Source organism: Gnatocerus cornutus, chromosome 2 (assembly GCF_029298725.1).
Source record: "Gnatocerus cornutus isolate USDA-ARS CGAHR chromosome 2, icGnaCorn1.1, whole genome shotgun sequence".
In the NCBI taxonomy this organism is placed as follows: Eukaryota; Metazoa; Arthropoda; class Insecta; order Coleoptera; family Tenebrionidae; genus Gnatocerus; species Gnatocerus cornutus.
In genome coordinates, this window is record NC_142234.1 from 5,634,264 (window position 1) to 5,656,317 (window position 22,054).

General features: G+C 34.8%; 5 protein-coding genes across 7 annotated transcripts; 4 read left to right on the forward strand and 1 right to left on the reverse strand.

The window, feature by feature from the left end:
- Positions 1 to 2,208: 2,208 nt before the first annotated feature.
- Positions 2,209 to 3,848, forward strand: Bem46 (abhydrolase domain containing 13-like protein Bem46). Its single transcript, XM_088050367.1, has 5 exons — positions 2,209 to 2,573; positions 2,620 to 2,904; positions 2,954 to 3,094; positions 3,140 to 3,300; positions 3,378 to 3,848. The coding sequence occupies exons 1-5, from the start codon at positions 2,411 to 2,413 to the stop codon at positions 3,672 to 3,674; spliced, it is 1,047 nt and encodes a 348-aa protein (XP_087906493.1). The 5' UTR covers positions 2,209 to 2,410; the 3' UTR covers positions 3,675 to 3,848.
- A 99-nt stretch (positions 3,849 to 3,947) lies between these two features.
- On the forward strand, positions 3,948 to 13,377 carry Edem2 (ER degradation enhancer, mannosidase alpha-like 2). 2 transcript variants are annotated; one of them, XM_088050351.1, is made up of 8 exons: positions 3,948 to 4,155; positions 4,204 to 4,387; positions 4,437 to 4,583; positions 10,095 to 10,247; positions 10,298 to 10,451; positions 10,505 to 10,871; positions 10,924 to 11,720; positions 11,917 to 13,377. In XM_088050351.1, the coding sequence occupies exons 2-8, from the start codon at positions 4,269 to 4,271 to the stop codon at positions 13,210 to 13,212; spliced, it is 3,033 nt and encodes a 1,010-aa protein (XP_087906477.1). In that variant the 5' UTR covers positions 3,948 to 4,155; positions 4,204 to 4,268; the 3' UTR covers positions 13,213 to 13,377. The 2 variants fall into 2 exon arrangements, with proteins under 2 accessions (XP_087906477.1, XP_087906476.1); XM_088050350.1 differs by having other exon boundaries at positions 3,948 to 4,387.
- On the reverse strand, positions 6,946 to 11,770 carry LOC148178271 (CD151 antigen-like). The gene is made up of 6 exons (XM_088050370.1): positions 11,711 to 11,770; positions 8,875 to 9,070; positions 8,398 to 8,580; positions 8,188 to 8,349; positions 7,956 to 8,141; positions 6,946 to 7,895 (listed from the first exon to the last, which is right to left on the reverse strand). The coding sequence occupies exons 2-6, from the start codon at positions 8,932 to 8,934 to the stop codon at positions 7,818 to 7,820; spliced, it is 669 nt and encodes a 222-aa protein (XP_087906496.1). The 5' UTR covers positions 8,935 to 9,070; positions 11,711 to 11,770; the 3' UTR covers positions 6,946 to 7,817.
- A 199-nt stretch (positions 13,378 to 13,576) lies between the features above and the next one.
- Pfk (ATP-dependent 6-phosphofructokinase) lies at positions 13,577 to 18,022 on the forward strand. Of its 2 annotated transcripts, none has more exons than XM_088050356.1 (13): positions 13,577 to 13,693; positions 13,795 to 13,933; positions 13,979 to 14,050; positions 14,419 to 14,900; positions 15,011 to 15,119; positions 15,563 to 15,895; positions 15,941 to 16,075; positions 16,332 to 16,491; positions 16,548 to 16,693; positions 16,747 to 16,999; positions 17,052 to 17,276; positions 17,323 to 17,545; positions 17,592 to 18,022. In XM_088050356.1, exons 2-13 carry the CDS (start codon positions 13,844 to 13,846, stop codon positions 17,719 to 17,721), a joined length of 2,358 nt encoding a protein of 785 aa, XP_087906482.1. In that variant the 5' UTR covers positions 13,577 to 13,693; positions 13,795 to 13,843; the 3' UTR covers positions 17,722 to 18,022. The 2 variants fall into 2 exon arrangements, with proteins under 2 accessions (XP_087906482.1, XP_087906484.1); XM_088050358.1 differs by lacking the exon at positions 15,011 to 15,119 and adding an exon at positions 15,369 to 15,477.
- Positions 18,023 to 18,174: 152 nt separating this feature from the next.
- Polr2K (DNA-directed RNA polymerases I, II, and III subunit Rpb12) lies at positions 18,175 to 18,986 on the forward strand. Its single transcript, XM_088050373.1, has 3 exons — positions 18,175 to 18,376; positions 18,708 to 18,800; positions 18,865 to 18,986. Exons 1-3 carry the CDS (start codon positions 18,313 to 18,315, stop codon positions 18,885 to 18,887), a joined length of 180 nt encoding a protein of 59 aa, XP_087906499.1. The 5' UTR covers positions 18,175 to 18,312; the 3' UTR covers positions 18,888 to 18,986.
- Positions 18,987 to 22,054: the final 3,068 nt, after the last annotated feature.

Here is a 22,054-nt window from a genome sequence, read left to right on the forward strand (position 1 = left end):
CTATGTTACAATTAATGTAGTTTTTTATTATATGCAACCACCAATACACCGTTTTGGTGGTGTTGTGTGACAGTCTTTGTGGCGGGAGCAATTTTTCAAACTAAGAACCTAGCTTCACACAAGGGGGTCAAAAATCCGACTCAAACGATGAAAATTTTTCATTTTTTTTTATTTTTGGCCATAGCTTGTAAACTATTTGTCCGATCGATCTCAAATTTAGCCAGTAGATAGATTTCGAGCTCCTCTTTCGACTGATGAATAATTCAAAGCTATTAAAAATCGTTTTCATTTTGAAAACATTGATTGAAAATCACCCTAAAATGACGTTTTCAATACAGTTTTTGGCCAATGCCTCGTATATTTATTAAGCAAACTCAACAAATTTGGGTCCTATTTTATGCAGAATCTAAAACGCTGAATCTAAAAACATGAGAATTTTTGAATTTTCGTCAACAAATAACTGAGTTATGGCCGTTTGAATTTTTGGGTTGTCGCCAAAGGGCCAAATTTTTGAAGATTCAAAACAATTCGTGCTCGATATCTCGGAAACTATTTCAGATATTGAGATGGGGTTTGCGCCATCGTTTTTCTCGCGATTTTTTACATAAGAAATAGTTCTTTGATTTTTCTACAGTCAAAATTCCCAAATTTTCGCAAAAAATTATGACTAAAACCATGCCAAACTTCTGATATCGATATCTCGCTTATTTTTTAGAGTAAACTTAAGTTATTATTATACATCAGTGTACGCATAATTTTTCGCAGATTCCAAATCTGGAATTTAAATTCAGATTCGACAACAAATAACCGAGTTATGGTCGATCAAAATTTCGGAAAGTTGATTTTTATTTTTCCTCATTTTTCGTAATTTTTAAAGTTAAATATCTCGGAAACTATTTGAGATATTGAGATGCGGTTTGCTCCATTCATTTTTTCTGCTCATTTTACGTTAGAAAATGTTCTCAAAAGCTCAAAATTCGATAGTCGATCTTTTGCGAAAAAAAATTTCGACTCAAACGATGAAAATTTTTCATTTTTTTTTTATTTTTGGCCTTAACTTGGAAACTATTTGTCCGGTTGATCTCCAATTTGGCCTGCAGATAGATTTCAAGCTCATCTTTCGACTGATGTATAATTCAAAGCTATTAAAATTCATTTAGAAAACATTGATTGAAAATTGAAAATTACCCTAAAATGACTAAAGCAAACTCAACAAATTCAGGTCTCATTTTATGCAGAATGAATCTAAAAACATGAGAATTTTTAAATTTTCGTTAACAAATAACTGAGTTATGGCCGTTTGAATTTTTGGGTTGGGATTACGTGATTACCTAACTGGTTTTCTTATTGCGCAAAAAAATGTCGCTAACAAAGGCACTCCCAAAACTATCAAAATTAAAATAAACGAAATGTTTTATTTGAAAGAAGGGATAAAGTCATTACGAAACCTTCGACAAAAACTGTCCTTTGCGTTTATTCGTCGGCGAATTAAGACGGCCACATTGATTTGATTATTTGCCCGCAAAAATTCAAACAAGTGTACAAAACCATACCTATCGAACAAATTCCAACTTGTAAAAAAAAACAAAGTGAGACGACGAATCGAAGTTCGACTCTAACTTGTATGGGAGACAACTGTATTGTTGGTTGCCTGTTTCACATGTCACTTCTGTTAGGACCTTTCATTACTGCAGTAAAAGTATTTTGAAAATTTACCATTCCACATAAGATTGTCAATATTTTATGTTCTCAGTTTTGATTGAGATGGTTACAACATACATACCAAAAATTTTTATTAAATAAAACAATAACCAAAACTCCAAAATTCGCAGTTTTAGAGAGCGGCAAAATTTATAAATTTATTATATTTGGCTGCTACAGAAAAATGCAGAAAGTAATAACCACACTTTTTTAAAAATATAAATAACAAAACTTAATTTATAATATTTTTAAGAATATCTGTAATGCAGCAATACAACGTTTGATTCAAAATAAAAAGAGTAAAATATTTTGAATTGAAAATGATAGCTGTTGATGATGATAATTAAAAAATAAAAAGTTAATTTCCCACAAAAAAGCGATAAAGCTTTAGAAATTTTTTTAATGTCTTCTGTGTTTATCTTTTCAAATCCCCCCGTTCGGGGACAAAAGAAAGTTGAGAAAGTGAAAGTCAGTGTTACCAACGCACAGGATCAATACAGCAGTTATCACCAACAAAATTATACAATGTTGGCAACCCTATATCTAGCTGTCAAAACTCAGAACTATGATTTCCGTACATTTTTATACAGTATTTTTGTGATAAAAACGTAAATTATTGCAAATTCAAATGTGAAGAATTATTATTAGAAAACTCTACAAAAATGGGCAATGTGTGATACGTCAATTTGAAATTTCTACTACCTCGTTCATGATGGGAGGTTATGTGCATCTGACCCGAATTATTGGAACGTTATTTAAAATGATTTTAAAATTGTGGGCATGTTCTGGACTGGTTTTAGTATTTTGTTTTGTTTTATATTACGTATACGGAGGCATCTTCGCTATGATTTTATTGTTTTTTGCTCTTACAGGTAACATATTTTGTTTTTTATTCCGTTTATAAAGCTTTTATTGTAGGAGTTCTGTACCACGTCCAGGATAACTTTTTGTTTTATCCTGAATTACCTAGTCATTCCCGGGTTTATGTGCCCATTCCTTCAACGTTTGGTCTTCCTTATGAGAGTGTTCAGACAAGAGGAAGTGATGGAGTTCTTATTCAAATGTACTTTATTCATCAGCCAAAAGAACGTCAACGATTGTCACCTACGATAGTATTTTTTCACGGCAATGCAGGGAACATGGGACATAGGTTGCAGAACTGTAGAGGGCTGTATCACAACCTGCACTGCAATATTCTTTTAGGTAAGTCTAATGAAAGTTATAAATTGGTTTATATTTGTTTGTTTTTTAGTTGAATACAGAGGATACGGTCTTTCTGAAGGACACCCAACTGAAGAAGGACTTTACATTGACGCTAAAGCTAGTCTAGACTATATATTTTCTAGAACTGATATTAATCACTCTGAAGTCATTGTTTTTGGCCGTTCTCTAGGTACTTGAAATTGCTGCCATATCAAATTGCTAATATTGCTTTCAGGGGGCGCTGTGGCTATAGACTTGGCATGTAAAGAAGAATATGGCAGCAAAATTTGGTGCTTAATTGTAGAGAACACCTTTTCTAGCATTCCAGATATGGCAAAAGTTCTCCTTACTTGGAGGTTGCTATACTATTTTCCACTACTCTTCTATAAAAACAAGGTAATTTTTTTGTTAACAAGTCGTAACGGAAGGATGTTTGGTTTTTTAAATTGTACTTAATTCCACTTTGGTTTCAGTTTCTGTCTTATCAGAAGATGAAATATCTGAGAATACCAACTTTGTTCATATCAGGAATGGCTGACACACTTGTACCCCCACGTATGATGTCAGATCTCTACAATTCTTGCCGGAGTGTACGGAAACAGTTACTACAAATTCCTGATGGAACTCATAATGAAACATGGACATCACAAGGATACTATCATTCTGTAGCGGTTTTCCTTCAAAACTGTAGGATACAGACCGAAGAGAAGAAAGATTATAGCAATAAGATTGATATTAATGTCCCATGGAACAATGTACAAAACATTTAAATTCCGAATTGTTTTTAATTAGATTAGATATGTTTTTACTGTCCATTTGAACGTCCAAAGAAGTGTACATATTTTGTAAGCGAACATGCGCCTAATTTAATGATTTGTAAATATTGTGGCATGCCTAATCGAATCACCGTGCTTACTTTTTGCAATAAACGTTTTGCAAGCGAACTGTATTTTATTCGTATAAACGTGAAAGGCTTCGTGTAAACGTAGCCGCCATCTTCTTCGTCCAATCAAGTGTTAGCTCGTAGCACAATAACTCCGCCCCTCCTTTCACAGCCAGCTGGGAGAGAACAGTCATCCCAGTTCTGTCACAAATTCGCTACTTTTGACATATTCCAGCAAAAATTCCGAAAATCATCATTTGTCATGTCAAATTCTCTGTTTTCGTGTGATCTGTTACCTACAAACATCCAAAATTGACCTCACCAGTTCACAATGCGTCGAGTGTTCGACACCGGACCTGCCTCGTCAAGTAATTGTTGTTATTGATAAGAAATCCTTATCAGTTACGTTTTGACAGATAAATTTCTTGGCTGAAACAATATGTTAATAGCCGCGGAGTCGTATTCCTGATACATCTTTAAAATGTGTGTTTCTGAGGTATTTGTTAAAGTCTTCGGAGTGGTTGTATTTGTGCTGTTTTGTGCACAATGTTACTCAGAAGAAAGCAGGGTTATGACAAGGGAAGAACGGCACAGACTCAGGTATTCTTATGTTCACTAAACCTGGCTTTTACTAACCCTTCAACTTTAGGGAGGAAACCAGGGATATGTTTTACCATGCATATAGAGCCTACATGGAGAATGCTTATCCTGCTGATGAACTCATGCCTTTGAGTTGCAAGGGGAGATACAGGGGGCTCACACCAAATAGAGGCGACATTGACGACTGCCTGGGAAAGTATGTATTAAACATTTAAGTTTAGAAGCAACTTCCAGAAACTCATATTTTGAGACAAACTAATTTTCTGATGACATAAAACATCCATTTAGGTAAAAGCAAAACCAGGTGAATTGTTGTCAAGGATTTTTTTAGGTTTATTTGAGTTTTTGCTGTCTCAGAAGTGTTACATAAACAATAACACAGTTACATGATTTAGGTTATTACATAATGGTTTCTTTTAGTGTTTACAAACATTGTGTCCTCTAGTATTTGATCTAATTAAATGTATTACAAAAATCGGACCTTTCTGCATGGTAATTAATTAGTTCTGTTGAACTAAAAATTTAACTGTATTTTTTTATGCATGACGTCATATCGAAGTCGTAAAAACCGCAAGGTGTCAATTAGTGTTCACGTCTGATTGATTTCGTTCAAATAAATAACTTTGAGAACTGTGCTAAATGCAATAATATGATTTCTGTAGTGAGAAATTGGTAAAATCCGAATGAAGTCTAAACTAATCGTAAGACAAAATATACAGGCTCGCACTTCCCTGAAAATTAAAGCATAACTCGCTATAATCCATAATAAAAATCAATAACATTCCCGAACGAAAGACGAATGAACTAAAGAATCTATTGTGTTTTTGCATGAGTTCAAGAAACAGAGCGCAAAAAAACTATCAGAAATAAACCTTTTTTTGGAAACAGCGGTGAAATTTCATTATCAATACCAATTTATGAATGAGAATAAACGTAAACAAGAAAGTCGTTCTCAAACAGTTTGGCCCAAAATTCAGACTATTCTTGCTCATTTATTATTGCCCAAAACCAAAAATGATTAAAAGATTTTTTACTCAGTTTATCAACATCTAGCTACGTTTTAAATATGGGAGCGATAACCCCAAACACCCTGTATAATAGAAGAAGAAACAATAAAAACACTAGTTAACAAATTTTGTTCAGAAATTGCACTGCAGCAGTGAAGTTATTTATGAAGTAGAAATGCTTTCTTGAATACAAAGCCCGTTTTGCTCTATCCGGTCAGGACTCGAAATGTTTGTAAAAAAAAGATTTTTTTTAAGTTTACTTTTGTTACTTTCAGTTTTGGCTAACAACTTACAAATTTATGCTTGTCATACATTATTGAAAAGACAATTAAAAAAGCTTTTTATACTATAACTATACCAGTCATGGGTGCGTTAGATTTTGCTAACATTTTTGAGAAAAATTGATGAGAAATTCGAAAATTAACGGTATACCTTTTTGCATCTTAAATTGTAATTAAAATGTAATACGTCGTTACTTTGCTTTCTAACGCCGTGTTTAACACATTATTGTAGCTTTTCCAGCTCTTAAATTTTAGTAAAACTGATATTTTTAACAATGGTTTTACTTTGGAATTTAGTTTTTCAAAAATGTTATGGGAACTATTGACCTTAATGATAAATTTTTTAGGTAATTTCTAAATCCAGGCCTGATGAGCCAAAACGGACTTTAGATTCGAAATGAGGCCAATTTTGCTTTAAAAATTACTTCTCATTTTTCCATTATAAAACCTTGTTGACTAATGTAATTAATTACACTGGATGGTTTTTAACGTATTATGTACACACGTTTTTGGTTTAGTTTGCATAGAGCGACAACAACAATTTAAAATAAATTCTCAGGCAAACGCCAGTACAAACGTTATTCGACTTCGTTTAGCAATAAAAAAATACTCCTACATATTTTTATGGTTCGCTTTTAATCCGCGATAATCGACGTATTGTTCGATATCAAAATTTAATTAATTTTTGTATTGTTTTGCATATCCCTATCAAAATTGCTATTGTAGCTACAAAATGCATCACAAAAAAAAACATACGCTCATTTTGTGTTATTTGGTAACAGTTTTGCGAGAATTTCCTAAATAGTTTATAGTTTTATGTTGCAAAAAATTGGGTGACCGCAATTATCTATATGACCCATAACAATAAATTTCAATTTTTTAGCAATACTTTTTTATACCAACTGCGTTATGTTATGTGATACATATTAAAAACAAGTTCTACGAGTTAAGCAGAACATTATTTGGAAAACACGTCTTTTTTTCAACCAAGACATGCATGTAATTAATTACAATAATTATGAACATTTTCAAGGTTTTTAATAATACTTCATTATTGTATACCTAGGTACTTGATGAATTTTCGAATATTTCTAATCTGTGAGAAATTTCACAACTCGCAGTACAACTCGATACGATCAAATGTTTGAACACTTTGAAAACATCAGACTAGAAACAAATTTACATTGCAGTGTACATGTTTCTATTTTTTGTTTTGAGTTGTTTTATGATTGCAATACCAAAGTATCACGTTACGATTATTTTTCCCCTATTCGTGTAGACAGCATAATTCTTAACGATAAAAACATTTTCTCACTTCAACTTTAAGCAGATGCTTTCACTCAGACAATTTTTGTTTTTAGAACGATCCAAGATTTATCAGTAAATTTCCACTTAATTTTGCCGAGAATATTTTGTTTTTTATGGCTATATAAATGAGTAGACATTAATTCCAGTTATTTTTCGCTTTTAATTTGCATTCGGACAGGCAATTAATACCGACTTTCCGTCGATAAAAATACAGTCTTTATCAGCACACCTACTGAAACATTTACACCACATAGAAATGCATTGCATATTTCATAACATCAAAACATAACGTCATTCAATGATCGTTGCGTTTTGTAATTAATCAAAATTATGTATTGCTGGCGCTTACGTCATTACGTTTTTGTGGGTTTTCATTAAAAGGAAATTGCCACATTTCCACCTTTACATATTTTTACTACATTTATTTGCTTGATGCTGCAGTTGATGAACTTAATACTATTTAATTACTTTCTTGTGAAAACTTACTTCATGCAGCTCCTAATTCTTTATATGTATTTACGCTACAGGAAAGGCGGAAATAAAACTTGGGATTACGATTGAGTGAAGGTTTTCATGAATATTAATATCACCTCCTATCTCAATAGATAACAGCTTGTAAAAGTTTTCCTTCGTTGTTTTATTTAAGAAGCTTGTTCGAAAGACGATACCAGGTTTATAACGATTTTCAGTGTTGAATCATGTTGAATTTTTAAACAGAATGAACTCTGAACTTTTTCATGTGTAAAATTTGTGTTCGTTTTGATTAAAGTAGCCATTTAATAAATATTATGTTATTGATATGTACACAGTTTAGACTGAAGTACTTGTCGATAGTCAACAAGCACTTGCATTTTCAACGTCTTGAGATTTGAAAGTTTTTCTTACTGCCAAGGCAAAAAAAGCACCCATAAGCTGAAATATAGAAGATAACATTATTATAATAATAAGAGATTAATTATTGCGATTACATACTTCAACAGCGGAAAAGATGATCGCCACGTAGCCTATTGTTTTTATAAACTCTTCAATTACCTCAGTGTATGCTGACACACAGTCACTCTCGAATGGCTTTAGACATGGAGATATTTGATTTATGCAACAACTTGCAGGGTAATTATTTCCATAATCCGAATATCCATTAACTCCACAGCACTCAAACTGAAAAACTTTCGACATATTCAAAAATCAATTAAACAGAACTTACATCTTCTTGAAGAGTATTGAATGCTGATTTGTCGTTTTCGAACAATTCCCCAACGATGTTGTAGATCTGATTAGAAAAGGTGTTCGGATTTTTTATTGTATTCACTGACATAATGCCTAATGATAGTTGGAGGGTAAAGAGGAACAAAAAGATTCCAGCGTACTAAAAAAAATGTACAAAATATTTGTACGAGAGTTAGTTACTTATTACAATTTTTAGAAATAATTTGTTGTTGAACCAAGCTCCAATGCATCCATAGATCGATGTTCCCAACGCAATTATCCCTAGACATACAGAGAGAATTCCGTAAAACATACCACCCAAAACAGGAATATTTTCATTTTCAATTTTTAGATATCTAGCACCAAATCCGATTAATACGGCTGCACCAGACTGAAATGTTTAAAATAGGAGATTTACGGAAATTGTTATTATTGCTTCGTCGGCTTAAGTTGTTAAGTTGCTAATCGATTTTGGAATAAATTGAGTTTTCGATTTTAAAACGAGGATGACAAAAAGATGTATCGTTAGATAATTTTGTATACGTATTTCTATTCCAGAATTAAGAAACATTTTGTTTTCATTCTACAACTTGACAAAAAGATGGGATTTATCTATCTCCGATAAAAAATTTAACATGAACATTCAACAGCAACTTAACGACTTAAGCCGACGATATGTACTTACAGCAGTGATTAAATTTAAGACCAGTATAATACATTTGTATATGAAGGAGGAACAAATCATTTTTTCTAACTAAGGCATTTCATGTGTTCAATCTCATAGATACCATTTTAATCACTGATAAGGCTGTATTTCCTTTCATATCATTTAATTTTGTGTAACTGAAGTATATTATTGTTCAACGTTAGATATCTCAAACCTGCGGCAGATTATGATTACAAAATATCAGATTACGGAATACTTATTTATGGTATAAGTGAGTTTTTTTAGAGATTACCTACAGGGGGTATAGTTAACCTACGACGCTTGCCGAGTAGGTAATCTCTAATAACTCACATATGCCATACAACGGTTTATCCAATATGACACAATTTTTACAGTGATGAAAGATGCGAAAAGAAATTTGGCCAAGTCATTGGCATGGTGGTTGTTCACAAAGCATATAGATGGTTGTTTGCGTTATAATATAACTCTCGCTGCTATGGGTAACGTGGGTTATTTGGCGTTATAACCAACGCTATCAATAACCACGAAGGTCACTGCTCTCAAGCAAGTTGCAGGTTACTTTTTTTCGTTTAAAACTGCCAAGTAAAACGTCATATCGTTGGCTTCAGACGTTAAGTTGCTAAGTCTATTTTTGGATAAAATGCATTGATTTTCAATTTTGTAAAAACTTGAACAAAGGGGTCTAGCGTTAATTTTTTTATGTCTTATTACTTCAGAATTAAGAAACATTTTATTTTCAATCCCCAAGTTTTCAAATTTCAGATTTGACGATAAATATGAGAAAAATAAAGATTTCTCGATCTCCAAAATGAAGTTAGCAACTTAACGACTTAAACCGGCGATATTACTAGGACATATAGACTTAAATTAGTTATTCTGGGATTTAAACTGGATTAGAATATTGTGTTGTTTGTTAAAGATTTGGCCATGAAATTATTTTTAGGCCACAAAGTCCTAAATAATTTTACCACCAACTGCACCAGAGATGCGTCGCTAACACAAACGAAATCGCAGAAATCTAAAAATGCTTCTTAATAAAGATTTGTTTGTTTTCGCATTGAAATTTGTGACTAGAATTTTCACGTTGTTTCTATCTTTTTCCTAGAAAAATATGTAAAAGCACTCTACACCTAAGTTGAAAAATAGAAAGAAGCGGAAGTTACAGCAGCCCCGATCGTAAAATTTCTATGTCACTTAGAGCTTCTTTTCTGTTCAAGTTTCTCGTTGACGTTAATCGATACTTTGGACTCTCTGGTGGTACTAGGCGATTTGGAAGAATTTGAACATGCAGTTAAACTTGTCATAAAAGACGTATCCTTCGACAATGACGTCGTCGTGTCTGTGTTCGAAACGAACATTCGTGTTTTAGGGTAAGTCGTTCCAAATCACATAAAACAAAATTATTATTGACTCGTTTCAGTGGTTTACTATCTGCTCATGTTCTCGCCGATTATTTACAACAAAGAGATGGAATAATGCCATGGTACAAAGGCGAGCTCCTTAATATGGCCAAAGACGTCGGCTACAGACTTTTGCCTGCTTTCAATACCACGACGGGGATACCTCATTCCAGAGTAAGCCGTTGACAAAAAAGACATTTTAACCAATCTTATGTAAACTATGTTAGGTCAATATGAAATACGGAATAAAAAGCGATCGTTTGGAATCGGCTAGAGAAACGTGTACAGCTTGTGCAGGTTCGATGATTTTGGAGATGGCAGCATTGTCTCGACTCACTGGCGAGCCGATTTTTGAGGAAAAAGCCCAGAAGGCTATGGACGAACTATGGAAGATGCGGCATCGAAGCTCTGATTTGATGGGTACCGTTCTGAACGTACACTCAGGGGATTGGGTTAGGAGAGATTCCGGGGTTGGTGCTGGCATCGACTCTTACTATGAGTACTGCTTGAAAGCTTATATTCTACTTGGGGACAACAAGTATTTGCATCGGTTCAACCGCCACTACAATGCTGTGATGAAATATATATCACAAGGTAAAACAATGAAAAAACTATTACACAACTATAAATTTACGTTTTATTATAGGTCCAATGCTTTTGGACGTCCACATGCATCGCCCTCACACCAATTCTCGCAATTACATGGACGCACTTCTCGCTTTCTGGCCTGGTCTTCAGGTCCTCAAAGGCGACCTGAAGCCGGCTGTTGAAACTCACGAGATGCTATACCAAGTCATGCAACGTCACACTTTCATTCCCGAAGCCTTCACTACCGACTTCCAGGTCCACTGGGGCAATCACCCATTGCGACCCGAATTTTTAGAATCAACGTACTTCCTGTATGGTGCCACTAATGACCCTTACTACCTGGAAGTAGGTAGAACTGTACTCAATAGTTTACAAAAATACGCCCGAGTGCCTTGCGGCTATGCCGCCGTCAACGATGTTAGAACCAGGAAACAAGAAGATAGGATGGACTCATTCGTTCTATCGGAAACTCTTAAATATCTCTATTTGTTATTTGCGGATAAAGAGGATCTCGTTTTGAATCTAGATGAGTTCATTTTTACGACTGAAGGGCATTTGTTACCTTTAAGTTTGGCTGGGTATAGCGGGAATAAGACAGTGAGTGACATGGATGTGGAAGACGGAGAATTTGCCAGGACGTGTCCCAATACACTGCAGCTTTTCCCGGAAACGGTTAGAAAACCGCTGCAGAATATGGTGGACGGGATGTGTCCGAAAAGAAGTGCAAAGAGGCGGCTGACAGCAGCTGAATTTTCGGCGTCTAATATCAACCATTTGAAAATGATCAAGGATATGGGGATTAACATTATCGCGCTCAGCGATGGAAGGGTACAACTTCTACATACGTTTTCTTCAGTGAGTATGTTGTTTTGCACACACAACTTGATACATTAACACTTCACTGACGACTCACTCCATTGAAATTTGAATTTAAACGCCCAGTAATTTGTGTTGATTTTATGCATAACACTGTCGCTTACTCATCCATACCCATAAAACCTTATATTTACTATTAGTTGTTTTATTACTCATCACTCGTTTCTTACCTTAGGCCCGTTCGACGGCTGACGCAGAAGAGGGTCTCCTCTTCATGCAGGAAATGATGGAGCTCTCCAAGCTGCAAACCCAACAACTCGATGCGTCTCCCCAATCCGTCACTTTCACCATCAAAGACGCTACCGGCACCAATCAGGTCCTCACAGTCCAAGCTGGACCTTCCCAATTCGGTAAAAATCTTCAAGGTGACCAGAAAGTCACAGCTCGCACGATGATTATCCACCCTTTTCGTGCCTGCAGCGAATTGGTACAAACGGATGTTATAAAAGGGAAAATTGCAATAATGGAACGCGGAGATTGCATGTTTGTCGACAAAGCGCGAAAAGTACAAAAATACGGAGCTGTGGGCGCCATCATCATTGATAACACTCCAGGAAGTAGCGCAGCAACTTCTCCTATGTTTTCCATGTCAGGTGACGGCACTGATGATGTTTCTATACCGACAGTGTTCTTATTTGCTCAAGACGCGTCTAAATTGTTGTTTGCTTTGTCAAGAGATCCTAGTATTGAAGTAACTTTGAGCGAGTTTAAAGAAGGAGAATCATGGGGACAAAGCGAGGAAGAAAGTATGTTCCATAAATTGAAAGTGTCCGTCCAAGAATTTTTGAATAAACATACCGGGATAGCATTTACCAAATCCGTGCAAGTGGGGAATTTCAAAGCTAATATAGGTTCCGATAAAATAAGGATAACTTTTGAAGAGAATTCTGAGGGGAAACAGGAGAAAAAGGTGGAGGATTCGATAACGACACCTCAGTGGGTGCAAGTAAGGAAAGACCTTCTCAAGTCGATAATGACGTCTGAGAACAAAGAACTCTTTGTCCCTCTCAACATCTTGAGGATTTATTACCAGACTTTGAGCGATGATCCCATGGAAGACAAACGAATACAAGACACAGTAAAACAAGCTGAATGGTTGCTCAGTCAGCTGTCGATAGAGCACGGAAATAAACAAGATTCATTAATCAAAGTTGAGGAAGATGTTAAAGTATTATCTATTCTTACAGATTTTAATAATTTGGCGGGAAAAGAGGGTAACTTGGATAAGGACGAACTCGCCGATCTGGAAGATAAAGAAACCTTGAAAGCGCTGAGTTCAGTCCTTGAAAGTGTAGTGAGAGATGTTAAATTTAAGAAAGAACATTTAGAAACTGTCATGAAAAAATTAGAAACAAGTGACGATGACTTGGTAGTTAGTGAGGCAAAAACAAATGAAAGGGATTCTAGTGAAATCCATAGTGATAGTGAACATATTAAAACGAAAATTAGTCACGCAGTCGACGAGTTATGATTGAGATATTTATAATTTTTTGTTGTTTTTCAAGTGGTCTCATAAGAGCGCGGCGTTTATTTTGGCGGTATACTTTATATCATTTTTTGTAAATACACTGTTTACCATGTGTACATTACATATTGTAAATATACTCTATTTATAAAATTATCTGTAAAAACAAAATTGTGAGAATATTTTTATATTATTATATTAAAATGTTGAACCTACAGTGACTTTTTCTTCCGTAAAAACCTGTCTAAAAACTGAATTTGAAAAGTGACATCTATGTCAAGCTTGTTTACATTACTGTTTTGACATTGACGTGACAGTTTACATGTGATCTCACCGCGGGAAATGCACCTTTTTTAAATCAACCAATCAAAATTAAATTGTGTAATCTTAGGCAAGTGCAGAGGTCACCTTGAACGTCAAAATTGACATCTATTTCAAATGTACTTTGAAAATTTCTAGTGAAGTGATTCCTATTTAAATAACTAAGGTAAAACACTTTATCTCTAATTTTTGTTATGTACATTGAGTTTTTCTAGATTTGGTAGATAAGATTCATTCTTATATCTGTCGTAATTTTGGTATTTGTAGGTTCCTGAGCTCAAAAAGACAACAAAATTCGTTTTTGCCGGCTCACACGATGGAAGGAAAAGCAGGACATAAGTTTATAGGGCGTGGGGCCCATAAGGGCAAGGGCATTGCCGTTTTTACAAGTGGTGGTGACTCACAGGTTAGGTCAATAATAATTGAGAGTATTTAGTAATTATGTTTTTAGGGCATGAACGCAGCTGTTAGGGCTGTCGTCAGGATGGGGATATACTTGGGGTGTAAAGTCCACTTTATTAAGGTAATTGTTTCATTAGTGCTAATGAGAAGAAACATTTTATATAAGTTTTTTTATAAGCTCTTATCAGTACACTTTTTTATAATTACAATAGAAGTTATTTGAAGTGAAAACTTACTGAAACATGCGAATTGCGTAAGATTTCCAAAATACAAAGTTTAAAATGAAGATAAAAAGTTAATTAAAATTATATCAGCATGCTTTAAAACCTCTCTGTTTTTTAAATAATATTCTAAAACATAATTTGATTTAATTATTCACTTTTCAATTGATGGAGTGTATAAGTGATTATTTTATTATTAAACTATAAAATTTTTGCTACAAAAACTTTCCATTCAATAACACTATGAATGCATTTTTGTCTTCATTAGGAAGGTTATCAAGGCATGGTCGACGGTGGTGACAACATCGTGGAAGCGAATTGGTCTTCCGTCAGCTCGATAATCCACAAAGGAGGCACTGTCATCGGCTCCGCTCGCTGCACTGATTTTCGAGAACGTGAAGGTCGTCTAAAAGCCGCAAAAAATTTAGTTATCAAAGGCATTACAAACCTTGTGGTTATCGGTGGTGATGGCAGTCTGACTGGAGCTGATCTTTTCCGCCAAGAATGGAGTTCCCTTCTTGACGAATTATTCAGTAAAAAGGAAATCACCAAAGACCAACAGGACAAGAACCGCACTTTACAAATCGCTGGCCTTGTTGGCTCTATCGATAATGATTTCTGTGGTACTGACATGACTATTGGGACTGACACAGCTTTACACAGAATTATTGAAGCTTGCGACGCTATTGTCAGCACGGCGTATTCACATCAAAGAACTTTTATCATGGAGGTGATGGGAAGGCACTGTGGGTAAGATGTTGAGAAATTTATTTAAATCCGGGATTGCGGGAAAATGCATGAAAATTTTAACAATGATGTGATTATTTGAATTGTGTTGGAAATTGGACTGTATGTTATAGGTATTTAGCGTTAGTGGCCGCCCTGACTTCTGAGGCCGATTATGTGTTCATTCCGGAATCTCCGCCACCAGATGATTGGCAAAAACGGCTGTGCGATAAATTAGAACAGGTAGAAAGGCCTGTTTGGGCACTCATGGGTTAATTTACTAATGCTTGGTGTGGGTCCTTTCCTTCCTTTTACGCGTTATGATAAAATGACTATTATGCAGTAATCAATGACAAAACAGAATTCCAAAACAAAACGATTTAGATAGTTAGTTTAATTGTGTTTTAAACTCTTAAATTGCAAACCAGAAATGCGTATTTGAGTTCATATTCAATTTATGATTTCCAAAACCAAAATTTCATCATTTTTCAGTTATTTAGCTCTGAGTACTGCTTTGGCGACTGAAGCTGATTTCGCGTTTATACCTGAAGATCCTGCCCCAGCAGACTGGCACAAACAATTATGTGACAAATGTGGCCAGGTACAACTTATCCCCCGCTTGCTGTTTTGTAATGCTTCGTTTTTTATTCACCGCAAATACAATTTTATTGACATCTTTTCTAAAGGAACGCCAAATGGGTCAACGCCTAAACATCATCATTGTAGCTGAAGGTGCTACTGATCGAAATGGTGAGGCGATAACAGCAGAAATGATCAAGAAAGTTGTGGTGGATAATCTTCACCAAGATACGAGAATAACCGTTCTTGGTCACGTTCAACGTGGGGGTAATCCTTCAGCCTTTGACAGAATTTTGGGCTGTCGTATGGGTGCTGAGGCTGTAATGGCCTTAATGGAAGCTGATGATAAAACAGAACCGTGTGTTATATCTCTTGATGGTAATCAAGCCGTACGACTACCGTTAATGGATTGCGTGAAACGGACAAAAGCTGTGGCCCAGGTGAATTATTATCAATTTGTTCAAATTTAGATGAAGTTTTCTTAGGCTATGGCGGACAAGAAGTTTGATTTGGCCGTAGAATTACGCGGGAAGTCCTTCATGCGTAATTTGGAGACGTACAAACTTTTGACTCGTCTAAAGCCGCCAAAAGATGCTTTTGATCAACAGGGGCATGGAAAGGTAAGGGCGTTTGTAGATATTTCTAATTGCATGATTTTCTATAATTTTGGGTCTAATAGCCTAACTCAAAGTCTGAAAAATCGGTGAGTCAAATTAAAAATAATTAACAACTGTTCTGGTAGAATTGGATCAAGCTTTTTCTTTCATACACTGCGTATCTGCACAATTATTTCTTTGCTTGTTTTTTCAACCCTTTCATAAGTATCAAGTTACGCAACTGTTTGCTTTTTTTCAAACTTCTTTACCGAACTTTTAGGAAGGGTTTACCCTAGCTGTAATGCATATTGGGGCTCCAGCTTGCGGTATGAACGCGGTGGTCCGTTCTTTCGTGCGTAACAGCATTTACCGTGGAGACACCGTCATGGGAATTCAAGAAGGAATTGAAGGGCTGATTGCTGGAAACATTAAACCAATGGGTTTGTCACAGCACGTTAACTTTAGTTCTGTAGTTCACATGTCTATTTAAGTGCAGATTGGTCTGAAGTCGCCGGCTGGGTTTCCACCGGAGGTGCAAATTTAGGTACTAAACGTACTCTGCCCGGAAGCCGCATGGGTTTGGTCGCTGCGAGATTGGCCGAGTTTAAAATTCAAGGACTTCTGATTATCGGGGGTTTTGAAGTAAATATTTACAGAATTTCATTAAAAATAAGCTGATTATACTTTTTTGTTAGGCATTCTCAGCCGCCATCCAGTTCTTCGACGGTCGAAAAGAACACCCACCGCTCAACATCCCCATTGTGGTAATTCCCAGTACTATCAGTAACAACGTGCCAGGAACCGAATTCTCTCTAGGATGCGACACGGCACTGAACGAAATCACTGAAATTTGTGACAGAATTAGACAATCCGCCCAAGGAACTAAGCGCAGAGTTTTCATTATCGAAACTATGGGTGGATACTGCGGTTACCTTGCAACTTTGGCAGGTACATTTCCATTTCTTCTCTAAAGAATATTACTATGAATTTTTTTGTGTAGGTTTAGCGGGTGGTGCCGACGCTGCGTATATTTACGAAGAAAAATTCACCATAAAAGATCTGCAACAAGATGTGTATCACATGGCCACGAAAATGGCTGAAGGAGTTCAACGAGGTCTTATTCTACGCAATGAAAAAGCTTCAGATAACTATAATACAGACTTCATCTATAGATTGTACTGTGAAGAAGGAAAAGGGTTGTTTAGCGCAAGAATGAACGTTTTAGGTAAGTGGTAAATATTGAACCTCCAATTTTTAAGTTGGTTTTTAAGGTCACATGCAGCAAGGGGGTTCTCCATCACCATTCGACAGAAATCTGGGCACGAAAATGGCATCGAAAGCCGTAGATTGGATGGTGGCTCAACTGAAAAACAATATGGGGTCAGATGGAAAAGTTAATTGTACTAGCGTGGAAAGTGTCGCTCTTTTGGGAATTGTTAAACGACAATACAGATTTACACCAATTGCGGAACTCAAAGATCAAACTAATTTCGAGTATGTACAAAATTAAGTCTTATAACCAGTAATTTTTGCTTTTTAGATTGCGTGTACCCAAAGAACAATGGTGGTTGAAATTACGTCCTCTACTTCGTATTTTGGCAAAGCACGATTCAACATATGAAGAAGAAGGAATGTACATGACGATTGAAGATCGCAGCTTTGTTAATTAAGATCTGGCTTGTATTGTGCCATGTTTGGAATAGTAATATTTAGCGAAATTTACACTTTGACATAGATTTTATTTATTTCATCGATATTATTTATGTAAATATATTATTAAAAGAAACCTTTATTTTTGCTGTAGGAATAATGTTGTAGTGTTAGTTTGCATATTTTATACAAATTTACAATTTTGGAAGACTGTTTGCGTCACTTCTTAAAGACAAAATCAAATTAATTGTACCTAGATGTGCATTGTCAATAATGTTATCACCAAATTGTGTTTTTTAGCCCAATAAAGATTAAACTAAACAACCAGTTTTTAAAAACCGGTGACAAAGAAAAATGCGAGAAACTAGCGATAACTTAATTTTATTCAAAGTGAAGTCAATTCTTGAAGAATATGGTCCAAGATTTCAAATAATCTTGCGCCAATTTATAAATTCAGCCCTAGGGAATTTTAATTTGCAACCATACCACCACAACCAAAATTCAAAAATTTGACAATGACAGGCAACGTTTGAGTGCGTGTTGTGAAAATTGAAGTTTTTATAAATTATTTCAAGTTTTTACCTAAAGTTTTACCTTAAAACGCGTAAATTATGTCGGAACCATCATCAAAAGAGTCGGGTGCTACCAAAACGCCGATGGTTTACATCTGCGGAGGTGAGTAGAAAAGTAGGGTTAGGTTTTTTGTATTTAAAATCGTCGGCTCAAGTTTTTAAGTTGCTATTAAGTCCATTTTTGGACAAAATGCGTTTTCGTATTAATAAAAAGAAAGGTTAAAACAAAAAGGTATATGGTTTGAATATATGGAAGAATTGAGAAAAGTTATATTTTCATTCTCCAAATCATGAAATCTCAGATTTGACGACAAATTATGTAAACAACAAAGATTTCTGAACCTCCGTTATAATAATTGAAAATGGACTCGGCAACTTAACTACTAACGCCGATGAAACGCCTTATACCATCTTCATGTTATAAATCTTTTCAGAATGCCACAACGAAAATGAAATTCGCCCTAGAGATCCCATAAGATGCCGAGAATGTGGTTACAGAATTATGTACAAAAAGAGGACAAAAAGATGTATCCTTTTATCGTTGCACGATTGAAAACTGATTAGGTATAATTTCCTTAACACTCATTACAGTGGCCGTTTTCGACGCTAGATGAGCAACCACAGGCAATATTGAAGCACCACTTCTCCACACTGACGGGAAGAACCTAATTTGTAATGAAGTACCACATAAGTTAATATACTCTAAACAGTGATTTACTATAACTTGTATTTCAACCTAATCCAATTTTTATTCCTAACAGAAAAAAGAAAAATGACTGCATCATAAAAAATTGAGCGTTGAGGTAGATCTAGAAGAGCAAAAGCTGAATAACAGAGCTCAGCCGTTAACTTTCCCAAATGCATCGATTTCCCAGGGCCCAGTTGTAGCGAAATTTTCAAGGTCTTCGCGCAAGGGCAATGCAGAACGCTTTCTGCAACGCAACCTCCTCTTTAACAAAATTCAAGGTCGCTCATGTGCGATCAATAAAACCAAATACACGCACAGCTTTAGTATGGTACATAATTTTACACGAGCGTGTTGATTTCTCATCAAATATCCAGTTGGTATTACAATGGATCGCATCTTTGACATAGTGCCATCTCTTACACAATTGTCACAGACTTCCATTACTACAAACAGTAGCTTGTGTGGTTTATAAATGATCGAAAATTGCTCTAATACCTGAAGATTCGGAAGGGTATTTTGAAATAACGCGCGTTGCGCTTACGTTAAGTTTATTGTACCACGTGCTGAAGTGGACCGACGAGGTTTACCGTTGCGTACTCATTTCCCGCCGAAGGTGATTTGTACAAAATATGGTGTATAATTAACAAGAACATGATGTTAACTGGATTTTTATTAAGAATCTTTAATACCGCTGGAAAAACCATGAAGAAACTCAAAACAACATTGAATATTTATTAGTGCGTTTATGTAATGATTGTTAATAATACATTTCCAGTTATTTGTAGATATTTTAATTGTGCGTGAATACGTAGCAATTTATTTTTAGTTGTGTTGGAAAATTGCTGACCTCATAAATGTTGGAATGAAAAACAAAATTCTTAGGTTTAAACGAGTTTGTAGTAATCATTTCTTTAGAAACGCGACAAATACATGTTTTAATTACGTGAGCAAAAACTAGTTAATACTGAATTCTCAGTAATATTGATAACCAATTTTTAAACAAATACTCGGGGAATATAATTAGTTGTAACATTTTTTACTCTGCGCCTGGTCACCTGGCTGCTGTCGTGACATCTATAAACTGTTTTATTTTTTTTTACGTTATTTTACGAAGCTGATGAACCATAAATGTAAGCCAATATAAAAATCATTGCTATCAGTCCACTATCCTGCGTAAATTTTCAAAAATTCTTGGATATAAATCAATCAGGCTTTCAATTCTTTAAGGAAAAAATTAGGGGAAAATTAAATGTAGCGATTTTTGAGGGTTTAACTTTGTCAAAGTTGATTGTTTTATTAGTGACAAGATCTCAAATTAATTAATTAATCAAAGATTTGTTCCAAAAGAGAAATTTAAACAAGGATTTAACACTTGTGCAGAACGATTAGCTTTTACGCCTGTCAATTGTCAATTTTAAACGCTTTTGCTGCCAACTGTTATTGATAAAAAATTGCTATGGTCTGCTACCAACTTAACTTTTTAATGAGTGGACTGATAGTAATGAGCTCTAGTATACAATTTTCAAAAGTAAATTTTTAATTTTTAATTGTTATTAAGTTATTATAAAATTTGGACATCCCTGATATACTATGTCAATTATTTAACATTTCTTTTTTGTCCAATTTCTAAGTAGATTTTCGCATTAAAATGTAATCCAATAATAAAAATCTAGATTTGGTATTCATTTATGGTGCATTTGTATTGTCAGAAAATGTGTCAATTTTTTTGCCTAAACTAATAAAGTTATTGAGGTTATTTGGAGGAAATTGAGGAGGGATGTCTAAACTACACAATAATTTACATTTCTCAGGGCCGGTTTACACAAAAATTAAGTTGCATCTTACATTTAATTTGACCATTGCCGACATTTGATTGGCTCAAAGCAGTCACATGTGAATATTTATCTGAAGTAAAGCTTTAATTATTAAGCTTCTGTAAACGGGACTTTATATTTTTGAATCAAGCTACAGATGAATAACATTTTTTAGATGCATTTAAAGGTTGTAAAGTTATGTGAATGACATTGTATTGTATTACAAAGGCATTTTTTGCACCGCTTTCTACATTTTATTGAAAATAAGCACCATTCTTACTCATCGAAAAAAAAGCTATGCGCAACACGGTGTTTGAACTTCTGCTACAACAGAAAAAGGTATAAAGAATTGTTTTCTTTGTTTTCCGTGGTAATAAAATAGTCTGTTTAGTAACTTGAGAACAAAAGCAGTTCATTCATTACCTCAAAATAAACCATCGCTTACAAAGTGTCTAGAGAAGGAGTTTATTATTGCTTTATTAGTTCCATTTGTTTCTTTCGTGTCAACATGCAAATTAGAAAACATCGTTATAAAAAATAGAACAGAATCGATCCAAAAAATTCTATTTGTGTGCTTCTTCCGTAAACTCATTGTCGTTAGTTACTTGAACTAGTATTGGAGTCATTCAATGTTCAGTTTCAAATTACCAGTAGCTTGCTCATTAAAAGTGATATTAAAATTCTTGAACATTATAATATGCTGTATTACATTACATTTTCTTCGATCCTTTAATTATTTTAATTTCAGGTTGCGTTGATTACCTACAGGTGAATGTAATATTAAACACCTTACTAGGAATGTGCAGAACCGCATCGAAAACCTCTTGAAAATAGAGGCAGTCAAATATTTGAATAGGACAGTGAAGTTTATTATGCGTTTTTCAAAAATTCTTTATCATGAAATTCCAGTTACTAATTACACTTCAACGCTTAAATTTTTTTACATTCGTTCAAAAGGCACTCACGTCTGAAAAGAAACAAAGCAAACTTATCTCATGAGTGCTGATAAAATTAAAACACAAATTTGGAAAAACAACTTTTATTCAATGATGGAGTAATTTGTATTGTAATACATTTATATTGTTTTTGTACTGAATAAAAACCAAATATTTAAAATACGGCTCTGTTGAAAATTTCCTAAAACCTGGAATTTTGGATAGCGTGTGCGCTCGGAGCGAGACTTGTTTCTGTGTGCCCTAATTACTTGCCACGTCTACGTAATTAAAAAAAAGGTATCGCTAGAGGCAAGTTTTCCCGACGCTAATGGCTTCCATCTGGT

Coding starts and splice junctions, on each gene's coding strand:
- LOC148178271 (XM_088050370.1), bottom strand. CDS start 8,934: ATGATTTGTTCCTCCTTCATATACAAATGTATTATACTGGTCTTAAAT. Junction 8,350..8,397: donor ACAAATTATTTCTAAAAATT/GTAATAAGTAAC, acceptor CATTTTTTTTAG/TACGCTGGAATCTTTTTGTT. Junction 7,896..7,955: donor TCATCTTTTCCGCTGTTGAA/GTATGTAATCGC, acceptor TCTATATTTCAG/CTTATGGGTGCTTTTTTTGC.
- Edem2 (XM_088050350.1), top strand. CDS start 4,269: ATGTGTGTTTCTGAGGTATTTGTTAAAGTCTTCGGAGTGGTTGTATTT. Junction 4,584..10,094: donor ATTGACGACTGCCTGGGAAA/GTATGTATTAAA, acceptor TTTCTGTTCAAG/TTTCTCGTTGACGTTAATCG. Junction 11,721..11,916: donor TTCTACATACGTTTTCTTCA/GTGAGTATGTTG, acceptor TTCTTACCTTAG/GCCCGTTCGACGGCTGACGC.
- Pfk (XM_088050356.1), top strand. CDS start 13,844: ATGGAAGGAAAAGCAGGACATAAGTTTATAGGGCGTGGGGCCCATAAG. Junction 13,934..13,978: donor CAAGTGGTGGTGACTCACAG/GTTAGGTCAATA, acceptor TTATGTTTTTAG/GGCATGAACGCAGCTGTTAG. Junction 16,076..16,331: donor ATCAACAGGGGCATGGAAAG/GTAAGGGCGTTT, acceptor CCGAACTTTTAG/GAAGGGTTTACCCTAGCTGT.
- Polr2K (XM_088050373.1), top strand. CDS start 18,313: ATGTCGGAACCATCATCAAAAGAGTCGGGTGCTACCAAAACGCCGATG. Junction 18,377..18,707: donor GATGGTTTACATCTGCGGAG/GTGAGTAGAAAA, acceptor AAATCTTTTCAG/AATGCCACAACGAAAATGAA. Junction 18,801..18,864: donor CAAAAAGAGGACAAAAAGAT/GTATCCTTTTAT, acceptor CACTCATTACAG/TGGCCGTTTTCGACGCTAGA.
- Bem46 (XM_088050367.1), top strand. CDS start 2,411: ATGATGGGAGGTTATGTGCATCTGACCCGAATTATTGGAACGTTATTT. Junction 2,574..2,619: donor ATTGTTTTTTGCTCTTACAG/GTAACATATTTT, acceptor CTTTTATTGTAG/GAGTTCTGTACCACGTCCAG. Junction 3,095..3,139: donor TGTTTTTGGCCGTTCTCTAG/GTACTTGAAATT, acceptor TATTGCTTTCAG/GGGGCGCTGTGGCTATAGAC.